Source organism: Haliotis rubra, unplaced genomic scaffold (assembly GCF_003918875.1).
Source record: "Haliotis rubra isolate DU_JTF1 unplaced genomic scaffold, ASM391887v1 Scf699, whole genome shotgun sequence".
NCBI lineage: Eukaryota > Metazoa > Mollusca > Gastropoda > Lepetellida > Haliotidae > Haliotis > Haliotis rubra.
The window spans coordinates 109,515-129,160 of NW_025767411.1; the positions used below are offsets into that span (position 1 = coordinate 109,515).

A 19,646-nucleotide genomic window follows, 5' to 3' on the forward strand; every position below is an offset into this window, starting at 1 on the left:
CCAACGAGAAGGCCACACCATGCGAACGTTTAAGGACATGGCGAAGGCATACACATGTGTTATCTCGTCACCGGAAAACAGCTGGAATTACTCGGCAATATGCCCACTAGTTGACCTTCATGGTTTTAGGCCTAGCCGCGACGGTTTTACTCGTCAATCAATTAGACTAACGTCAGTGTATGAAATAAGCCAAACAACCCAGCCAGACATTAGGGCTGGAAACTTCAAAATGTTACCAGCCCAAAATGGATTTAACCAGACCAAACAATCCAAAGAAAATAACTCAATTTTTCGTTACAATGATCAATTTAATGATCCTGAGACATGTAGCTGTTTTAGTGATGATATATACTGAGTAAAAAAACAACAACTTCCCATTCTTTCTTCAGGGCACTATAAAAGAACAAGAGATGGTAAGATGGTTAAGTTGTTATTATTTCATTGCTGAGATCTGTGTGATGTATTCGATACACTGACAGTGCCATAATCAATTCCATTAGGCTACACCGCCGTTCCAAAACATGGGTATACAGAATGTCAAGTCACAAGAATAAAAATGCGAAATTTCTCAGTTCACTAACGTGTATGGCCGCCCCACGCATTCACCACTGCCAAACACCGTCTCCTCATCGACTGCCTGATGCTTGTGAACAAGTGGTTGGGGATTCTGCGCCATTGCTCTTGCAAGGCAGCGCCAAGTTCCTGCAAATTCTGAGGTTGGTTCCTAAGACCACGAAGCCTTCTCCCAAGTGCATCCCAAACGTGCTCTATTGGATTAAGGTCAGGGGACCTCGAGGGCCAGTCCATGACGTTGATTCCAGCGTTTTGAAGGAAATTTCGTGTCAACATCGCGGTATGCGGCCAAGCATTTTCATGCTGGAACTGTTGACCTGGGCCATGAGCCGCCATGAAAGGAACGAGTTCAGGGGTGAGCACCTGGTCGCGGTAAGCAGCAGCTGTGAGGTTTCCACGGATGACCAGAAGTCGGGAACGGTTGTTCCCACAGAAAGCACCCCACACCATGCAACTTCTGTCCCCAAATCTGTCGACTTCCTGTACACAACATTTGGCATACTGTTCACGACGTCGTCTCCAGACTCTATGCCTGCCGTCCACGAATCTGAGGGTAAACCTGGATTCATCGCTAAAGACGACACGATTCCAGTCTCTCTGGGTCCATCGGAGGTGACGTTGGGCCCACAGCAGACGTTGACGTTGGTGAAACGGCGTCAATATGGGCCCACGATATCGACGTCGAGAATGGAGATTGGCGGCCCGCAACCGATTTCGAATGGTCTGTGAGGACAGTCGACCCCAGCTCTGGTTCGTGTAGCCAGCAGAAATCTGTCAGGTAGGTGACGTAGGACGATTTGACTGTCTTCTGCTCGTGACGTCACACATGGACGACCCGACCTTAGGGAATCAGAAGTGGTGCCAGTTTGTTGTAGACGACCTCGTAAGTCATACACAGAACGACGGCTGCATCCCAGTGCTCTTGCGACGTCAATAACTGATCTTCCCGCTTGCAACATGCTAACGGCACGTTCACGTTGCACATTTGACAATCGTGGCATTTCAAGTACCGTTAGAACTGTGGTTTTAAAGTGTTTTTTCAATTCTTGAGGCCAATGCAAACACGTGCATATGAAGAAAACGTCGATGCGAAGATCACGTGATCGACTGCACGTGTGCAAAACCTGATTTGGCACTAACGTCATTTGCACGACGAATGGATGGGTTTGAGTGGTTTTTGCTAACGTTTTTCTAGAGTCGAAAGATAGGGATCCCATGTCGGATACATAGATTTATCATCCAAAACCTTGTTCCACAGGAGATATCGCTTGTGTGAGATCAAACGATATCTCCTAGGAGATATCGTTTTGACAGTATATTTTGTACAATGCCCTGACAATGTTATGACGTCATGTACTTGATGACGTCACAATGCTATGACATCGCTGCACTGCATGTCTAATGGCAGTACCATGCTCAGAGATGTACATTTTTCATTGAAAATTAATGAAGAGTGATTTTGGATGATAAATAGAATCTCACCCTCGTGTCTTCTGATATCAAATATATCAACACTCGTTTATAAAGTAAAAATAGTAAAAAATTTGTAACTTTAACAACTCGTGTTGATATAATTCATATCAGAAGACACTTGGGTGAGATTCTCTATATTTCTAAATTCTCTATTCTAAATTATTCATTATTTTTCAAATTACATTTGTGAAGTTTCTTTTTTGACTCAGTATATGTATGATGAGTGCATTCAGCTTGCGATGCGATAGTTCAATGTTTAAACTAATTGTCAAGTCTAATTGTTACGCTCATTTACTCGGATGTATGGAACACGTTATCTAAATATTTTGCCAGACTATCGGGCCGGCTAGCTGTAAATTTAGACCGCCCGTCCGAAATCTAGCCCGTCTCGGGCTGTCGGACGGGCCTTATTTCCTACACTGCTAACGTTCATCTATATGAATACAGAAGTGAAACATAAGACCTGCTCCATATCGTTGCAAATACCTGCTTCTGGGAAAAGCCGAGACCTGTGACAAGAAATGCAGGACCGAGTACTGCCGGATACATATGATGTCTATCAGCAAGGGTTTCATGAACTACACGTGTTCTGTATGGGGTATTGGAGTGAAATGTCTTTATGGTTTGTGCAAAACCCACGGAGCGGATGTGGTCAGCGAACGTGCCTGCATAAATGATTGACCTACATACGCCGTTAGCGTCACTCACAGAAGTTTTGACTGCCACTGCGAATCGAACGCTGGACCTCAGTATTGTGAACCCAGCTCTCTTATCTTCACACTATGAAGCCCGCTGGAATGAGAGCTACTTATCAATCCGCTCGTGCGAGCTGTACAACCTGGTGATACTCAACCCCATTCTCACTAAAAAGTGAATATGTCTTAAACTATTCAACCGATTTTCATGAAATTTTGCATGTACCTTCGGTATACCTCGTACTTTCATTTGCTATTGTAAATATATTTTTAAATTTCATTCAACAACACATGGTCCACACAAAATAATAATAATACGCTTTTGTGGGGCATGAGGGAAACGAGATTAACCAGAAATAAGGTCATTAGAGTACCCGGTATTCGTACCCCCACTACCAATACTACTGTGGTAAACGTGGAAATGTTTGACATATATGAAGGCAGATAGCAATCTTCAGTAAATGAAATTCTTCGCCTAGTGGAAGCACAGCAGTCTTCAACTTCCAGAAAAAACAATGACAATGTGTAAGTAAAATATTAAATTTTGGCAAAATGTTATTTTCAGTTACAGTTATATAGCAAATGAAAAAGTAATAACCATCAATGAATTGAAATACACAATGCCATTTAGAAAGTGGTCAAATGTAACATATGTTATATTTGGGATTACACTTTCTTAGTAAAGTACAGATTCTAGTACTTTTGTTGGGTTGAGTCCCCTCCGGGATTGGAACCCTGTCTTTCTTACTAAGAAAGTGTAATCCCAAACATATGTTACATCAATGAATTCATGAAACTTCCCATCTTAGATTTTATAAAACTACATGATTTTAAAGAATTCCTTTAGTGGCCAAAAGTCAGGTTTTGCTCAAAACTATTATAACGTTAAAGCACCCCGACGCAAGCGTCCTCGTACATTAACTGTAATAGTTCAGGGCTGAACTGTACTTAATTACACTATACATGGAGGTAAAGCCAATTGTATTTCTTAAATATAGCTATTTAAATCTGGTATATATGGGCATACTAACCTGACGGTTTCCTTTCTGGTGTTCCCCAAGTAATACCAACGCTTCTAAATAAAGAAAAACCTCACTCATGGAACATCAATGACATCGTTTGCAATAAAACGTTTAGAGCATTGCAAGACTTATAACGAAATGATATACATATACATATATACAAAGATCGTGAACATTACATGAAGCATGACACATCATTATTGTGCCTGATTAAAGCACCTGGTAATATGACATTACATGCACAATGATCACCACAGACCAAATCGTCGGGCGATCGGAAGCAGAACTGCAGCTGTCTGGAGCTAAGGTATTTAAGGTACTTCAAAGACATGTGGTTAACAGTTAAGACTGTGAATAACATGGTTCGTCAAGTGCCTGACAACAAAACATTATTAACTTTAAAGTCATCTTTTAAAATTTTCTTACTGATTTCGATTCCCGGCTGTGCGTGTTCATGATGTTTCATTTCATACGCTTCCGAAAGCTGCAGATAAAATGCACATGTGGAAATGTAAGAGAAAAGTCAGTAAACAAAAGAATTTCTGCCTGTGAATATTGTAAATGAAAAATAATATTTTAAAACACACGAATTCATTTTTTAGGACAGGACGGTTCTTAATTATATAGCCACACAATCACGATTCACATGAGTGTGAATCGTGATTGTATGGCTATATAATTTTCGTCATAAGCATACATTGAAAGTGCTCCTTTTGTGAGGAACTATCAGAATATAGCTTGAAGGTTTGGACAAAGGAGACATGTCTTTGTTCATATTATTTTGCAATTCTTGTGGAAATAAAGTCATAGTTTGATATTCTGCCATCGCAATGCTATATTGTTACATCACTGCCGATATGTTTACAAAATGTCGTGCTCACTGGCATCGGTACGTGAAATTTTGCGACGGACTTTTCGTTGATTAATAGCTCGTTTGTACATAAGTGAGTGAGTGAGTTAATATTTAACGTCACATCGGCAATATTTCAGCCATATCGTGACGAGAACATTTGATATTGAAACGAAATATATGTATATCATAAAAACCTGCCGACGAAGGACAGTAAAACAACTAGAATATCACAGATAGACATGTAAAACTAGTAATTAAATCTAAAATATTTGAACTATAGGTGACAACACAATATAAAAATAGGCTATATATCACCAACAGCTGAAGGTAGATCACCATACTAGGGACCATGGGGACTTACAGTACATCTGCTTCCTGCATGGACCCTAGCTGGATTTACACCATCCCTTCAGCTATTAGCAATTTTAGAAAATCTAGCCACAAATTAAACGAACAGATATTCTACGATTAAAATGGTAGTAGGTTTAAATCCACTTCGAACGTTTGTACATAAATATGTGATGTAAGTTAACAGAAACATTCTGACTATCTGTCTATTGTCCTATGCTCTTATTTGTTCGTGTCAACCGTGTTATTCAGTGAGTGAGTTTTGTTTTACGCCGCACCGGCAATATTCCATCCATATGGCGGCTCAGGACATGCAAATAAATACCATTGTCTCTCTGATTTTGCAGTGAACTGCGTGATATAGTCCATCACCAGTCTATCACAGATATTACAGTAAAACTAGCATGCTATCATGAAACACTATTTTTAAAGAGAGCAAGACAATATTGTGGCAGAGTCAATTTTGTGTTGTATATAGTTTACATATAAATACAAATGTATATAGTTTTGTGAATAATCCAGAACAAAGCTGCACGCATCATCACTCTCACCAGTCCTCGCTGTCACATCTCTCCCATTCTGAACTCTCTACACTGGCTCCGTATTCGTGAAAGGATTGATTTCAAGATTCTCTGCCTCACCTATCAGTCATTCTACAACTCAGGACCTTCGTACCTTCAAGACCTTCTGACACATTACTCTCCAGAAAGAGCTCTGCGCTCATCACAACAACTGTTACTCGCTGTCCAGAGCTACAATCTAAAATCATTTGGCTCAAGAACGTTTTCATATGCAGCAGCTTCTCTGTGGAACTCTCTCCCTATCGAGCTAAAGTCATCTCCTTCCCTAAGTACATTCAAAACACGACTCAAGGCTCATCTATATCTCCGCTACAAGTGACTTTTAATCATCTGTACCTGCCAGCTTAGTCTGTCGTACAGACCCTGAAGCAAATGTATCCAAGAAAGCCCACGCAAGTCTAGAAAATGTGGCAAGTCTAGATTTCCTCGGCTTCAGGGTCTGTACCATTCTGCTGAATTCACCAGCCAGAATATGGCTTGTAATTATCAGCTGATCTCTTGTTGTCACTAGTGTTTAATATTACCTCATGGGGAGCCTCCCCCACCACTCCCCAAGACCCCACGCTGAGCCAAGACCTCCTGCTTCTGCCTGTCCTCTCACTCCAGACAAACAATGTGTGAGATTACACTAGAGACCTGATAACTTATAAAATCTTGAACTGTTTCATTTTACACTGGCGAGGAGAGGGGGTCATTTCGAAAAGTTTTCCATGTCAGGGTAAAAATGAATTGGAACTTTGATGAGGATGAAAGCAAATATACATAGCATTCGTCCAAATCAGAACACAATGATTGAAAGGTACTTAAGTGGTGAAGATGTGTTGTTTTGTTCTCCATCAAGGAGTGGAAAATCACTTACATTCGAAATTCTCCCTATTCAGACAAGTCAGTAGAAAATACAAGCCATGTTACTGTTATTGTTGTGTCATCCTTGATTTGCATGATGAAGAGACAAACAGAGAAATATAAATCATTAGGCTCAAAGCAGTGTACCTCAACGATGTAGGCGTTTGTGACTTTATCCATAAACTTTGAAAAGACATTGTCATGGGGATCATATGGCATATTGTTATGCCCCGCAACAACGAAGTTGCGGGGAATATAGAAACGAGTTCCGTCCGTCCATCAACCATGATCCCTAGATGTGCCTTTTGAGGGTTAGACCCAGATATGAATGTTACTTTTTGTTGTTTCCATGGAAACATGACTGAGGCTGTGACTATGAGAATGACATCTTGTCCGAAACAAATCTCCTAAATTATACATGCTAGCTTCATCAAACTTGGTACACATATCAAGCATGGTCCATAAATGTGCCATGTGATGGTTAGACCCAGATATGAATCATATTTTGTGCGGTTTCCAAGGAAACGTGACTTGGTACACATGGTGAACTTGGTACACATATCAAGCATGATCCATACATGAGCCATTTGAAGGCTAGACCCAGATATGAATTCTATTTTTTTTGCTGTTTCCATGGAAACATGACTTAGGCTGTGACTTGAGGATTTCATCTTGTCCGGAGCAGATCTTCCAAACTATACATGCACGCTTCATCAAACTTGGAACATACGTCAAGTATGATCCATAAATGTGCCTTTTGGGGTTTAGACCCAGATATGAATTTTATTTTTCCGGTTTCCGTGGAAACGTAACTTTCCATGGAGGCTGTGGCTATGAGTCCAGAACAGAACTTTAAAACCGTTATATATTTCTCCACCAAACTTGGCACATAGAGAGGTCTGGTGATATACTGGTGCCTTTTGGTAGTTTTGGATTTCTGAATAAAACATATTTTGTGTTTCCATGGCAACAAGTTTGACTTTGACTGAAATTGGTGGTAGTGCTCTTTTCCGGAGCAGAACTTAAAAACCTTTCAATACTCCCCTTCCACTTTGTAATATAGTCACAGACTTGGTTGACACATATCATTGCATCCATTTGTGTAGGTTGATGCTCATGTTGCTGATCACTGGATTATCTGGTCCAGATTCTATTATTTACAGACAGCTGGAATATTGCTGAGTGTGGCACAAAACTAAACGCACTCACTCACTGCTACATACACACCAAAACATTTGACATAGTCATAACGAACCGACATATACATGAAGAGTATTTTGACATTGCGGGGGATATTACTGACTTTTTCTGCTTGTTACATTATATATTTGCGACATCTATTAAACTTCCACATATAGTGCAGACACAACCTTTTGATTTTGGAGAATATAAATAACTTTGGATTTTTTTTGTGAGATCCGGGTATATCAAGAGATGCTACCCTTAGCTGGTATCACTACTCACTCACTCAAAATAGATTTGGCGACACTTGATACTCTTTATGCCAAATCTGCCCACACTGCTGGCAGTAGGACTGGGAGGTGGTGGGGGCAGTACATACTCCTGTCACACACAATTAAAGCAGTAATGGGTGATAAGAACCTTTGTACATGTTGTGAAATTCCAAGAAATTATCCCTCTGCAGATTTGTTTAGTCTCTGAAAATTAAGAAAGTCTCAGGGCTCCTTTTCAATATATATTTCCTTTTACTATGAACCTTTTTCAGTAAAATATGTTCATTTCAGAAACTAGTTGTTAGTCTACTGCCAGCTGTATATAGTTTTAAGTTGAGCTCAGGAAGCACTTTGAGCATATCCCTGTGACGTGGAAAGGCGCTATATAAATGGCCTATTATTATGTTTTACAGATTAAAGATAATATGCAGCAGACAGGGTTCGGGTGATCCTAGCACAGTCAGGCTGGTAAGGCTCGTCATCAGCTCAGGGCCCTTGCCCCCTCTACACGCAGCCCAGACAGCGAATGGGACTTCTCCCAGGAAACGCTGCCTAGTCGAACTCCACCAAGAACTTTCCGGAGAATATGAAGGCTCCCCAACACTTCAGCCTTCTGCATTACCCAGAGTGTCAGAAGGACTGTGCTCCCGGTGGCGAACCCGGGCACTCTCCTGATCTGCGCCAAGAAATCAGGAGGTACCAAACCAAGGGCACCGAGAACAATGGGGAGCCTGGCGACAGTGTACTTGGGATTCAAGCGAGACATTTCAAAGGCGAGGTCCGCATATTTATCATGCTTTTCCTGAATCTTGCCAATCACATTGGTGTCAAAAGGGACAGAAAATTCAATGATATAAATAAATTCATTGGCTTTATCAAAAAGGACAAGATCAGGTTTGTTGGCTGGAATTCTTCTGAGGCTGTATATGGGCCTATTCCAGAGAAGTTTGAAAGCATCATTTTCCATGACGCCCTGGAAATGTTCAGGGTCGTACCATGGATGGACCCCTATTATTATTATGTTTTGCAGATTAAAGATAGTATGCAGCAGAGAGGGTTCAGGTGATCTTGGCACAGTCAGGCTGGTGAGGCTCATCATCAGCTAAGGGCCCTTGCCCCCTCTACACGCAGCCCAGACAGCGAATGGGACTTCTCCCAGGAAACGCTGCCTAGTCGAACCCACCAAGAACTTTCCGGGGAATATGAAGGCTCCCAAACACTGCAGCCTTCTGCATTACCTAGAGTGTCAGAAGGACTGTGCTCCCGGTGGAGAACCCGGGCACTCTCCTTATCTGCGCCAAGAAATCAGGAGGTACCAAACCAAGGGCACCGAGAACAATGGGGAGCCTGGCGACAGTGTACTTGGGATGCAAGCGAGACATTTCAAAGGCGAGGTCCGCATATTTATCATGCTTTTCCTGAATATTGCCAATCACATTGGTGTCAAAAGGGACAGAAAATTCAATGATATAAATAAATTCATTGGCTTTATCAAAAAGGACAAGATCAGGTTTGTTGGCTGGAATTCTTCTGAGGCAGTATATGGGCCTATTCCAGAGAAGTTTGAAAGCATCATTTTCCATGACGCCCTGGAAATGTTCAGGGTCGTACCATGGATAGACCCCTATTATTATTATTATGTTTTACAGATTAAAGATAGTATGCAGCAGAGAGGCTTCGGGTGATCTTGGCACAGTCAGGCTGGTAAGGCTCATCATCATCTAAGGACCCTTGCCCCCTCTACACGCAGCCCAGACAGCGAATGGGACTTCTCCCAGGAAACGCTGCCTAGTCGAACCCACCAAGAACTTTCCGGAGAATATGAAGGCTCCCAAACACTGCAGCCTTCTGCATTACCTAGAGTGTCAGAAGGACTGTGCTCCCGGTGGAGAACCCGGGCACTCTCCTGATCTGCGCCAAGAAATCAGGAGGTACCAAACCAAGGGCACCGAGAACAATGGGGAGCCTGGCGACAGTGTACTTGGGATGCAAGCGAGACATTTCAAAGGCGAGGTCCGCATATTTATCATGCTTTTCCTGAATATTGCCAATCACATTGGTGTCAAAAGGGACAGAAAATTCAATGATATAAATATATTCATTGGCTTTATCAAAAAGGACAAGATCAGGCTTTTTGGCTGGAATTCTTCTGAGGCTGTATATGGGCCTATTCCACAGAAGTTTGAAAGCATCATTTTCCATGACGCCCTGGACATGTTCAGGGTCGTACCATGGATGGACCTCGGAGTCAAAGCCACAGGCATGTTGGAGACAGTAGTAAAAGCAACGAGCCATGCCATCATGTCGTTTAAGATATGCTGTTTATGCCAAGGAAGGGCATCCACTGACAAGGTGTTGGACAGTCGGTGGGATTGCTATTCTGTTCAACACACCGCATGTGCACACGATGCAATGGCTTCTCAGAAAGCTTCTCCACAAAAGACCGACTCTGGGCAGAGTTGGTGAAGAACTTCACTGGTTTACTCCCATCGCTGTACCGTCCAGCAGTACATCGCCATCAACAAAATCAACCTCAAATTTCAGATTTTGTCCAACAACCTTGGCACGCTTAAAATAGCTGTGGAATTCCTTGCTTTCATCATGAGTCTTCACATGCATCACCAGAGGATCATCCGATAAATAAATATGTGCAAAATTACACAATAAAATTCTATCATGAAGAGCCTCCACATTGATCAAACCCCGACCTCCAGAATTGATTGGCATGTATAAACGGTTAAGAGAGGAACGAGGGTGGTTCGGCTCTGTTATCAGACATGATCCTTCTGGTCAGACGGTCAAGACTCTGGATGTCTTGTTTTGTTCAATCAACTACTCCAAAGGAATAGGAAAGGACTGGCACAGCAAATGTATTGGTGGCTTTGACCTTGTTACGAGCATTTAGCTCTGAGCTCCAGATTTTCTTTAAGCGAGATTTATACTCGGCCTGAAGTTTATCTTGAATCTGGGTATTCTGGAGCTTGTCTCGAACATGCATTCCAAGATAGGTGTAGGACTGATCTTCCACAAGATGCTCAATAACTCCTCCCCCTTGTAACTTGATCGATCCATCATTAGTTCAAATGAAGAGTATTACATTTGTCAAGTCCAAATGTCATGCCAATTTCATTCGAAAAGGACTCGACAAGGAGAACCTGCTCTTTCAAATTGGAATCTCCTTTGTCAAGGAGCTCGATGCTATCCATGTAAAGGAGATGAGTAAGAGGTGTTGGGGATCTGTGCTGAGGAGGTCCGGGATGGTAACCCTCCTCTCTGTTGAGCAGAAAGCTCAAAGGACTTAAAGACAGACAAATAAGCAAAGGACTAAAATAATCCCCCTGGAATATTATATATAAGTCTGCACCTGCCCTTGTGAGTACATCTCAAGTTGAATCGACCAGCAACTCATTAAAGACTTGAGTAAATCAAGTAGTCGCTCCGGGAGGTCAATGCAATGAAGAGACTTCAGAATCCATTAATGAGGGACAGAGTCGTATGCTTTTTTGTAGTCAATCCAGCACATGGAGAAGTTGCAGTGATATGTTTTAGCCTTTTCCAAACTAACCTTTTGTACAGGAAGTTGATCCTTGCACCCCCAACATCCCTTTCTTGCCAGGCACCCGTGAAGAACCACCTCCTCGTGGTGGGTGCTGGGTAACGCTAAGCGTCCTTCAACCCCCCCGTTGTGGACCCGGGGGTATATTTGGTCCACCAACCCGCTTGCCATGGGTTGCGCCCCTGTGTCGGTGGAGGAAGGGATTCTGGTGGTTGAGGGCACTGGTTCCAGGAACAGTGTTCCTTTGCCCAACACACCACTTCGGCCCTCACTTCACCTAGATGGGTGGTAGAACAGGCCCGGTTCTATCAATCGGCTGGTCATGCCGAGCCCTGAGCACTCTATTTTTATTGCTCTATCACTTTTTGGCTTGGTTTTATATGCACATTGTCACACTTATTGTTCTTGTAAGTTTATTATTTCTACACTGCTTTTTGAAAAGTTTGAAAAGTAGAAATTTGCCTAGATGCTAGTGCCAGAAGGCGATGGCTCATGGGCCAATCTGGTGGAAAAATTGATCTTTTAGTTTTTCTGCTTGAGTATATCATCCGAGTATCCTTGGTGCTACAAGTTGGAGACCCACTTGTGTTTAGCATTGTACTTGTGATACTCCGTGGTGGGGGGGAGCTCGGATGATGAACCATTAAAAACTAACCATGGCATACGAAACCCCCATTAAAAAACAAAACGTCCACTCGACACTGATCCTGTTGATACTGACCACTGACCGTCCTTATCGATTGAATATTGGCCACGTTTCCTTGTGATTGAGACTCTTGACAAGACCCCGTTAAAGTTGAACCCTTTCGCAGTGTCTAAGGGTATTCAAGGTATTCCTGGGAATGTCAAGAACATTAAACGCTTAGGTTCGGGTGCGCTGCTAGTTGAGTGCGGAAAAAAGCAACATTCAATCAACCTGATGAGTACTGAAAAGTTCGTTGGCATTCCAGTCACGGTCTCTGCTCACAAAACTTTGAACACAAGTAAAGGTATCGTCAGAGATCGTGATCGATTGTTTGCTGATATGTCAGAACTTGACATAGTATCAGAAATGAAAGATCAAGGGCACCCATGAAGGGCCACCTCCTCGTTGTGGGTGCTGGATAACGCTAAGCACCCTTCAACCCCCCCGTTGTGGACCCGGGGGTATATTTGGTCCACCAACCTGTTTGCCGTGGGTTGCGCCCCTGTGTCGGTGGAGGACGGGATTCTGGTGGTTGAGGGCACTGGTTCCAGGAACAGTGTTCCTTTGCCCAACACACCACTTCGGCCCTGACTTCACCTAGACGGGTGGTAGAACAGGCCCGGTTCTATCAATCGGCTGGTCATGCCAAGCCCTGTTTGTAGACTATATCTATATATGTCATTGCACAAATTTGATTTGGAATTGTTTTAATTTCGGGCTTACTTGTTTATCTAAAACGTTTGTGTTTTTGAAATATAATGTTATGAACTTTGCCTAGAGTCTTATGCCCCGAAAGGCGGTGGCTCATGGGCCAATCTGGTGGAATTATTAATCTTTTAATTCTTCTGCTGGAGTATATCATCCGGGTATACTTGGTGCTGCAAGTTGGAAATCCACTTGTTTTTAGCATTGTCCTTGTGATACTCCGTGGTGGGTGGGGAGCTCGGATGATGAAATATAACAAAATAACCATGGCTTATCAAACTCCAACCAAAAAAACCAAACGTCCTCTTGACAATGACCCTGTTGACAACGAACTTAGACTGCCCAAACCAACTGATTACAGGCCACGTTTTGCTGTAATTCAGACGAAAGATGATACAACATTAAAATTAAATCCTTTTGCTGTGTCTAAAGGTATCCAAGACATTGCTGGCGATGTGCAGAACGTTAAAAGATTACTTTCTGGTTCATTGTTATTTGAGTGTGGCAAGAGGCACCAATCAAACAACCTACTGAACACTGAAACTTTTGTCGGCATTCCCGTCACCGTCACGGCTCACAAGACCCTTAACACGAGCAAGGGAATCGTTAGAGATCGTGAGCGATTGCTGGCTGACATGTCGGAACTAGATATCGTTTCCGAAATGAAGGATCAGGGTGTACTCTATGTTAAACGTTTTTCTACACGTAAAAACGATACAACCATCAAAACCAATACCTATCTCTTTTCTGTTTCTTTACCCATTGCTCCAAATCTCTCAAGGCAGGTTATTGTGACCTCAATGTGGAGACTAACATTCCAAACCCTCCCAGGTGCTTTAAATGTCAGAAGTGTGGCCACGGCGTAAATACTTGTACATTGTCTGTTGTGTGTGACACACACAACAGAAGATTGTGACAGCAATGTCAAAATGTGCATCAACTGCGCGGGGAACCACCCAGCTTACTCTAAGGACTGTCCCGCATGGAAACAGCAAATGGCAATCAATCAAATAAAATTCACCGCAAAACATTAGTTTTGCAGATGCCAGGAAACTAGTCGACGGCTTAGAACAGACAGACAGTTATGCTTCCATTGCCAGAACAACGGCTGAGGCAACATCTAGAGTAACTGAAGTATCTGGGTCAAAACAGAATCTCCTAAACCTGTCTCGTCTGCTACATCTACACAAACTGTAAACTCATTTCCCGGTACATCTCGAATCCAATCAGAGACATCCCCTGATCATGAACCATCTTCTCAGTTGTCCACAAAGTCTCAGCAAGATCTCGTTAAAACCAAAATTAAAAAGCCAGATGTTTCCAAAAAACTCAGTGGCAGAGCCCCAAAGGGGTCAGAAAATCAAATTCAATTATTCAACAAATATGGATCTCTTGAGGATATGGACGTGTCTGAAAACGTCCGTAGTAGGGCACATAGCTTGTCGCCCCCCAAACAAATGCGGGGTAGATCCCCAATAAATCCCCCTAAAAGATAGGTTATCAGAATAATATCCTACAGTGGAACTGCAGAGGACTAAGGACTAATTTCAATGAATTGCAGCTTTTAGTCCAGGATTTATCGCCATCAGCGTTCTGTCTGCAGGAGACTTATTTAAAACAGACAGATGATTTTGTCCTGCGTTCTTTCAATGCATATCATTGTTTTTCACCTCCGGGTGACAGGGCCACGGGGGATCTTCCATCTTAGTCAAACAGAACGTTATCCATAGCCCATTTTCTCTAACTACTAATCTGCAGGCTGTTGCAGTGCGAATTACTTTACATGTTGCGTTTACATTGTGTTCTGTATATATCTCTCCGTCTTCAATGTTTCACAAAACTGATCTTCAAGCTCTATATGACCAACTCCCGAAGCCCTGTATTATTATGGGAGATTTAAATGGGCACAACCCACTCTGGGGTAGTGTAAATACAAACGCTAAAGGTAAACTACTGGAGGAGTTTTGTTCAGGCAATGATTTATGTATTTATAATGATGGTTCCAACACGTATTTACACCCTGGTACAGGAACCTATTCTGCTCTCGACTTATCAATCACGAATTCAGAATTACTAAATGAATTTGAATGGTCAGTCCATGATGACCTATGTGGAAGTGACCATTTTCCTACTATACTTAAACCTGTAAACCCATCTGATATTACTCCATATTCGAGATGGAACCTTAAAAAAGCTCACTGGCATTTGTATCAAGCTCTGTGTTGTAGCAGACTTAAACCCGAACTCTTTATAGAATGTACTGATCCTATAAAGGATTTCTCTGATGAACTAATTAACATTGCTGATGAGTGTATCCCCAAATCCTCTGCAATTCCACACATACGAAAACCATGGTTCAACAATGAGTGCAAACAGGCTAGGAAGGCACGGAAGAAAGCTGAGAATTATTTCCGTCGCCATCCTATGGTCCATAATTTGAATACATTTAAAATTTTAAATGCTAAGGCACGGCGTACCTTCAAGCAAAATAAACGTCAATCCTGGCGAAATTATGTATCAAAAATAAATTCACTAACGCAGATATCAAAAGTATGGAATATGATCCAGAAAATAAAAGGTAAGGGTTCTAAATCTAGCATTAAGCTTCTTAAAGATGGAGAAGAATTATTAACTAGTAAATCTGATATTGCAAATAAACTTGGAGAAACTTTGGCCAAACACTCTTCCTCATCGAATTATTTACCTCAATTCCAAAATTATAAAAAAACAACAGGAAAAGAAAACTATTAATTTCATTTCAGATAATGGGGAAGATTACAATGAACTATTTTCTATTCATGAGCTTCACACTGCTCTTGATCAAGCTCATGATACGGCTACAGGTGCTGATAACATGCATTATCAGCTCCTGAAACACTTACCGGATTCATGCTTAGAATGCCTTTTAAACATTTTTGATGATATTTGGACTTCTGGACAATTTCCTTCTTCATGGGGCGATGCTATTATTGTACCCATCCCTAAACCTGGACGTGATCATACTGATCCTTCGAATTATCGACCAATCTCATTAACTAGCTGCGTTTGCAAGACCATGGAGCGCATAATAAATAATCGACTTGTGTGGTACTTGGAAACTAATAACCTTATAACAGACATTCAATGTAGTTTCCGTAAAAACAGAAGTACTATCGCTCATTTAGTGCGTTTAGAATCCTTTGTTAAAAATGCCATTATTCAAAAACAACATGCAGTGTCGATCTTTTTCGATTTAGAAAAAGCATATGACACCACATGGAAACATGGTATTTTAAGAGATTACCACGATTTGGGGTTGAGAGGCCGTTTGCCTCTTTTTATATCACAGTTTTTAACGGACAGGCAATTTCAAGTTCGCGTGGGTTCTACCCTGTCTGATCATTACAATCAGGATCAGGGTGTCCCTAAAGGTAGTATTTTATCTGTCACACTCGTTAGTATTAAAATAAATAGTCTTTCAAAGGTTTTAAGTGATTCAATCGATGGATCTCTTTTCGTGGATGATTTTAATATTTCTTGCCGTGGTAAAAAGATGCGAACTATTGAGAGACAATTACAAATTTGTCTCAACAAAATTCATAAATGGTGTCTTGAAAACGTGTTTAAATTTTCGAAATCCAAAACCAATTGTCTACATTTTTGTAGGAAATACAAACCCATAAAGTTCCTGAATTATCATTAAATGGCACACCCATCAAAGTTGTCTAGGAAGCTAAATTCCTTGGTCTCATCTTTGATTCGCATTTAACCTTTCTGCCACATATCAAACATCTAAAAGCCAAATGCCTGAAGGCACTCGACTTGTTGAAAGTCGTTTCCAGTTCAAAGTGGGGAGGGGACCAAACCACCCTCCTTCATTTGTTTAGATCACTGGTCCGATCGAAACTTGATTACGGCTCTATCGTATATTGTGGGGCCTGTAAAAGCAACCTCAAACTACTTGATTCTATCCATCACCAGGGTCTAAGACTTTGTCTTGGGTCTTTCAGAACCTCTCCCATTGACAGTCTCTACGTTGAGGCCGATGAGCCATCTTTAAAACTTCGCCGTATCAAATTGTCCCTACAATATATCACAAAGTTATATTCTAATGAATCCAATCCTGCTCACACTTGCGTTTTTAATCCTCTTTATGAGGATTTGTATAATAACAAAACTTCACTTGTCCCACCTCTTGGGATAAGAATCCAACAATATATTTCTGCTGCTGGCATTGAGTTTGAGAATATATCTCCTTCCCGCCTTCTTTCTTCTCCTCCTTGGCAACTGGTGAGGCCTGAAGTTGACCTAACACTGACAAAGTTTAAACAATCAGAAACTAATGAATTACACTATAAACAAGAATATAATCAATTAAAGAATAAATATAATACATATAAATCCTTATTTACAGATGGGTCCAAGGATGGTGGCACGGTGGCTTGTGCCACTGTCATTGGATCCAGAACACTCTCTTCTCGTTTACCAGATAACAGCTCTATTTTTACAGCAGAAGCAAACGCCATATTAACAGCTTTAAAATATATTAATATATTACACCCTAAATATCAACAATATATCATCTTTTCTGTCTCACTTTCTTGCCTTCAGGCTATTAAAAATATTTCTTGTAAACTTCCACTTTTATTACAATTTTTTTATATGCATAATGAGCTTGCTACTGGCCAATGCGACATCGTGTTTTGTTGGTTACCCAGCCACGTTGGCATTTCTGGGAACACAATGGCTGATCTTGCTGCTAAGGCAGCACTCAACAAATCTGTGACACCACTTCTGATCCCATACTCTGATTACAAAGCTAGCATTAGAACTTAGATCCGCGATCTGATGCAGAAGAAGTGGGACACCCAAGTAGGTATCAATAAATTACACGAAATAAAACCCTATATTGGTTATACTTACTTGGGTTGTCAGTCCAGATTTTAAGAGGTCATCATGCGACGATGTCGTATTGGCCACACTAGATACACTCATGCTACCTATTGAAAGGTGAGGATCCTCCGTTTTGTATCCCTTGTGATGAGAGAACCACGGTCAAGCATGTCCTGCTTGACTGTGTTGAATTCTCCATCTTAAGGGATAAATATTTTAATGTTAAAACTGTTACGGATCTTTTTAATACTGTTCATGTTCATTTAATTCTTGCTTTTTTAAAAGAAATTGATTCAATTAATGAATTTTGATAAATATGTTCTGTAGATAGATGTATTTTAATGATTGGTAGTTTGATTAGTAACTTAGATTGTTAGTGGCTGTACTCTCAAGGTGGGTTGAAGTATCGTAAAATTATTGTCCCCCTGAGAGGGCACGTAAGTCCCAAAACTTTGAAAGTCAATTTAAACTTACCAGGAGTTTTAAACGTAGTATTCTTGTTATTTTAATTTTGGCTAACAATTCTTATAATCGCCAACGGCCGAAGGGATGGTGTAAATCCAACTAGGGTCCATGCAGGTAGCAAAGGTACTGTAAGTCCCCATGGTCCCTAGTATGGTGATCTACCTTCAGTTGTTGGCGATCTATAGACTGTTTTTATATTGTATTGTCCCTATAGTGCTATTAGTTTTAAACTTTCCACGCTAGTCTTAATTCTAATTGTGATATTCTAGTTGTTTTACTGTCCTTCTTCGACAGGTTTTTATATTATTCATATATTCCACTTCAGAATCAAATATGTTCTCATCACGATATGGCTGAAATATTGCCGATGTGACGTTAAATAATAACTCACTCACTCACTTTATGTAAAGCGGTTTTCAACTCGAAAAAACAATGAAACTTTCAAAACAAATACCTATCTGTTTTCCTTTTCGTCTCCAAATGCTCAAAATCACTGAAGGCAGGTTACTGTGACATCCAAGTTGATACCTATATCCCCAACCCGCTCAGGTGTTTTAAATGCCAGAAATACGGACACGGTGTAAATACCTGCACATTGTCTGTTGTGTGTGCTCACTGTGGTGAGAGAAGTTAGTGAGTTAGTGAGTTAATATTTAACGTCACATCGGCAATATTTCAGCCATATCGTGACGAGAACATTTGATATTGACATGAAATATATGTATATTATAAAACACCTGCCGACGAAGGACAGTAAAAATACTAGATGATCACAGATATGAATATAAAACTAGCGAACAAAGCTAAAATATTCCAATTAAAGAAGACAATACAATGTAAAAATGGGCTATAGATCGCCAACAACTGAAGGTAGATCACCATACTAGGAACCATGGGGACTTACATTACCTTTCCTACCTGCATGGACCCTAGCTGGATTTACACCATACATTCAGCCATTGGCGTTTATACCGAAAATTAGCCATATAGTAAAATAACAGAAATACTACGATTAAAAACCTGGTAAACTTAAATGTACTTGAAATGTTTTGGGACTTACGTACCCTCTCAGGAGGACAATAATTTTACGCTACTTCAACCCCCCTTCGAGGGCACTGCCACTAACAATCTAAGTTACTAAGCAAATCTACCAATAATTAAAAGACATATATGTACAGAACATATTATTCACAATTCATTCATTAAATCAATTTCTTTTAAAAAGCCAATAATTAAATGAAAATTAACAGTGTTAAAAAGATTCTTAACTGTTTTCACATTGAAGTATTTATCCCTTATGATGGAGAATTCAACACAGTCAAACAAGACATGCTTGACCGTGGTTCTCTCATCACAAGGGATACAAAACGGAGGATCCTCACCTTTCAATAGGTACTCATGAGTATATCTTGTGTGGCCAATACGACATCGTCGCATGATGACCTCTTCAAATCTGGACTGACAACCCAAGTAGGTGTAACCGATAGTTGGTTTGATTGCATATAATTTATTGATACC

At 41.0% G+C, this 19,646-nt stretch overlaps 1 protein-coding gene across 1 annotated transcript in view; it reads right to left on the reverse strand.

Moving 5' to 3' along the window:
• Nucleotides 1-3,713: 3,713 nt before the first annotated feature.
• LOC124258565 overlaps nt 3,714-19,646 on the reverse strand; it is a 245,541-nt gene continuing 229,608 nt past the window's right edge. Inside the window, exons 6-7 of the mRNA XM_046692629.1 lie at nt 4,190-4,247; nt 3,714-3,816 (exon numbers count right to left, since the gene is read on the reverse strand). Of these exons, the coding sequence (XP_046548585.1) occupies nt 3,740-3,816; nt 4,190-4,247 (135 nt within the window). The 3' untranslated portion in view covers nt 3,714-3,739. The remainder of the gene's footprint in view (nt 3,817-4,189; nt 4,248-19,646) is intronic.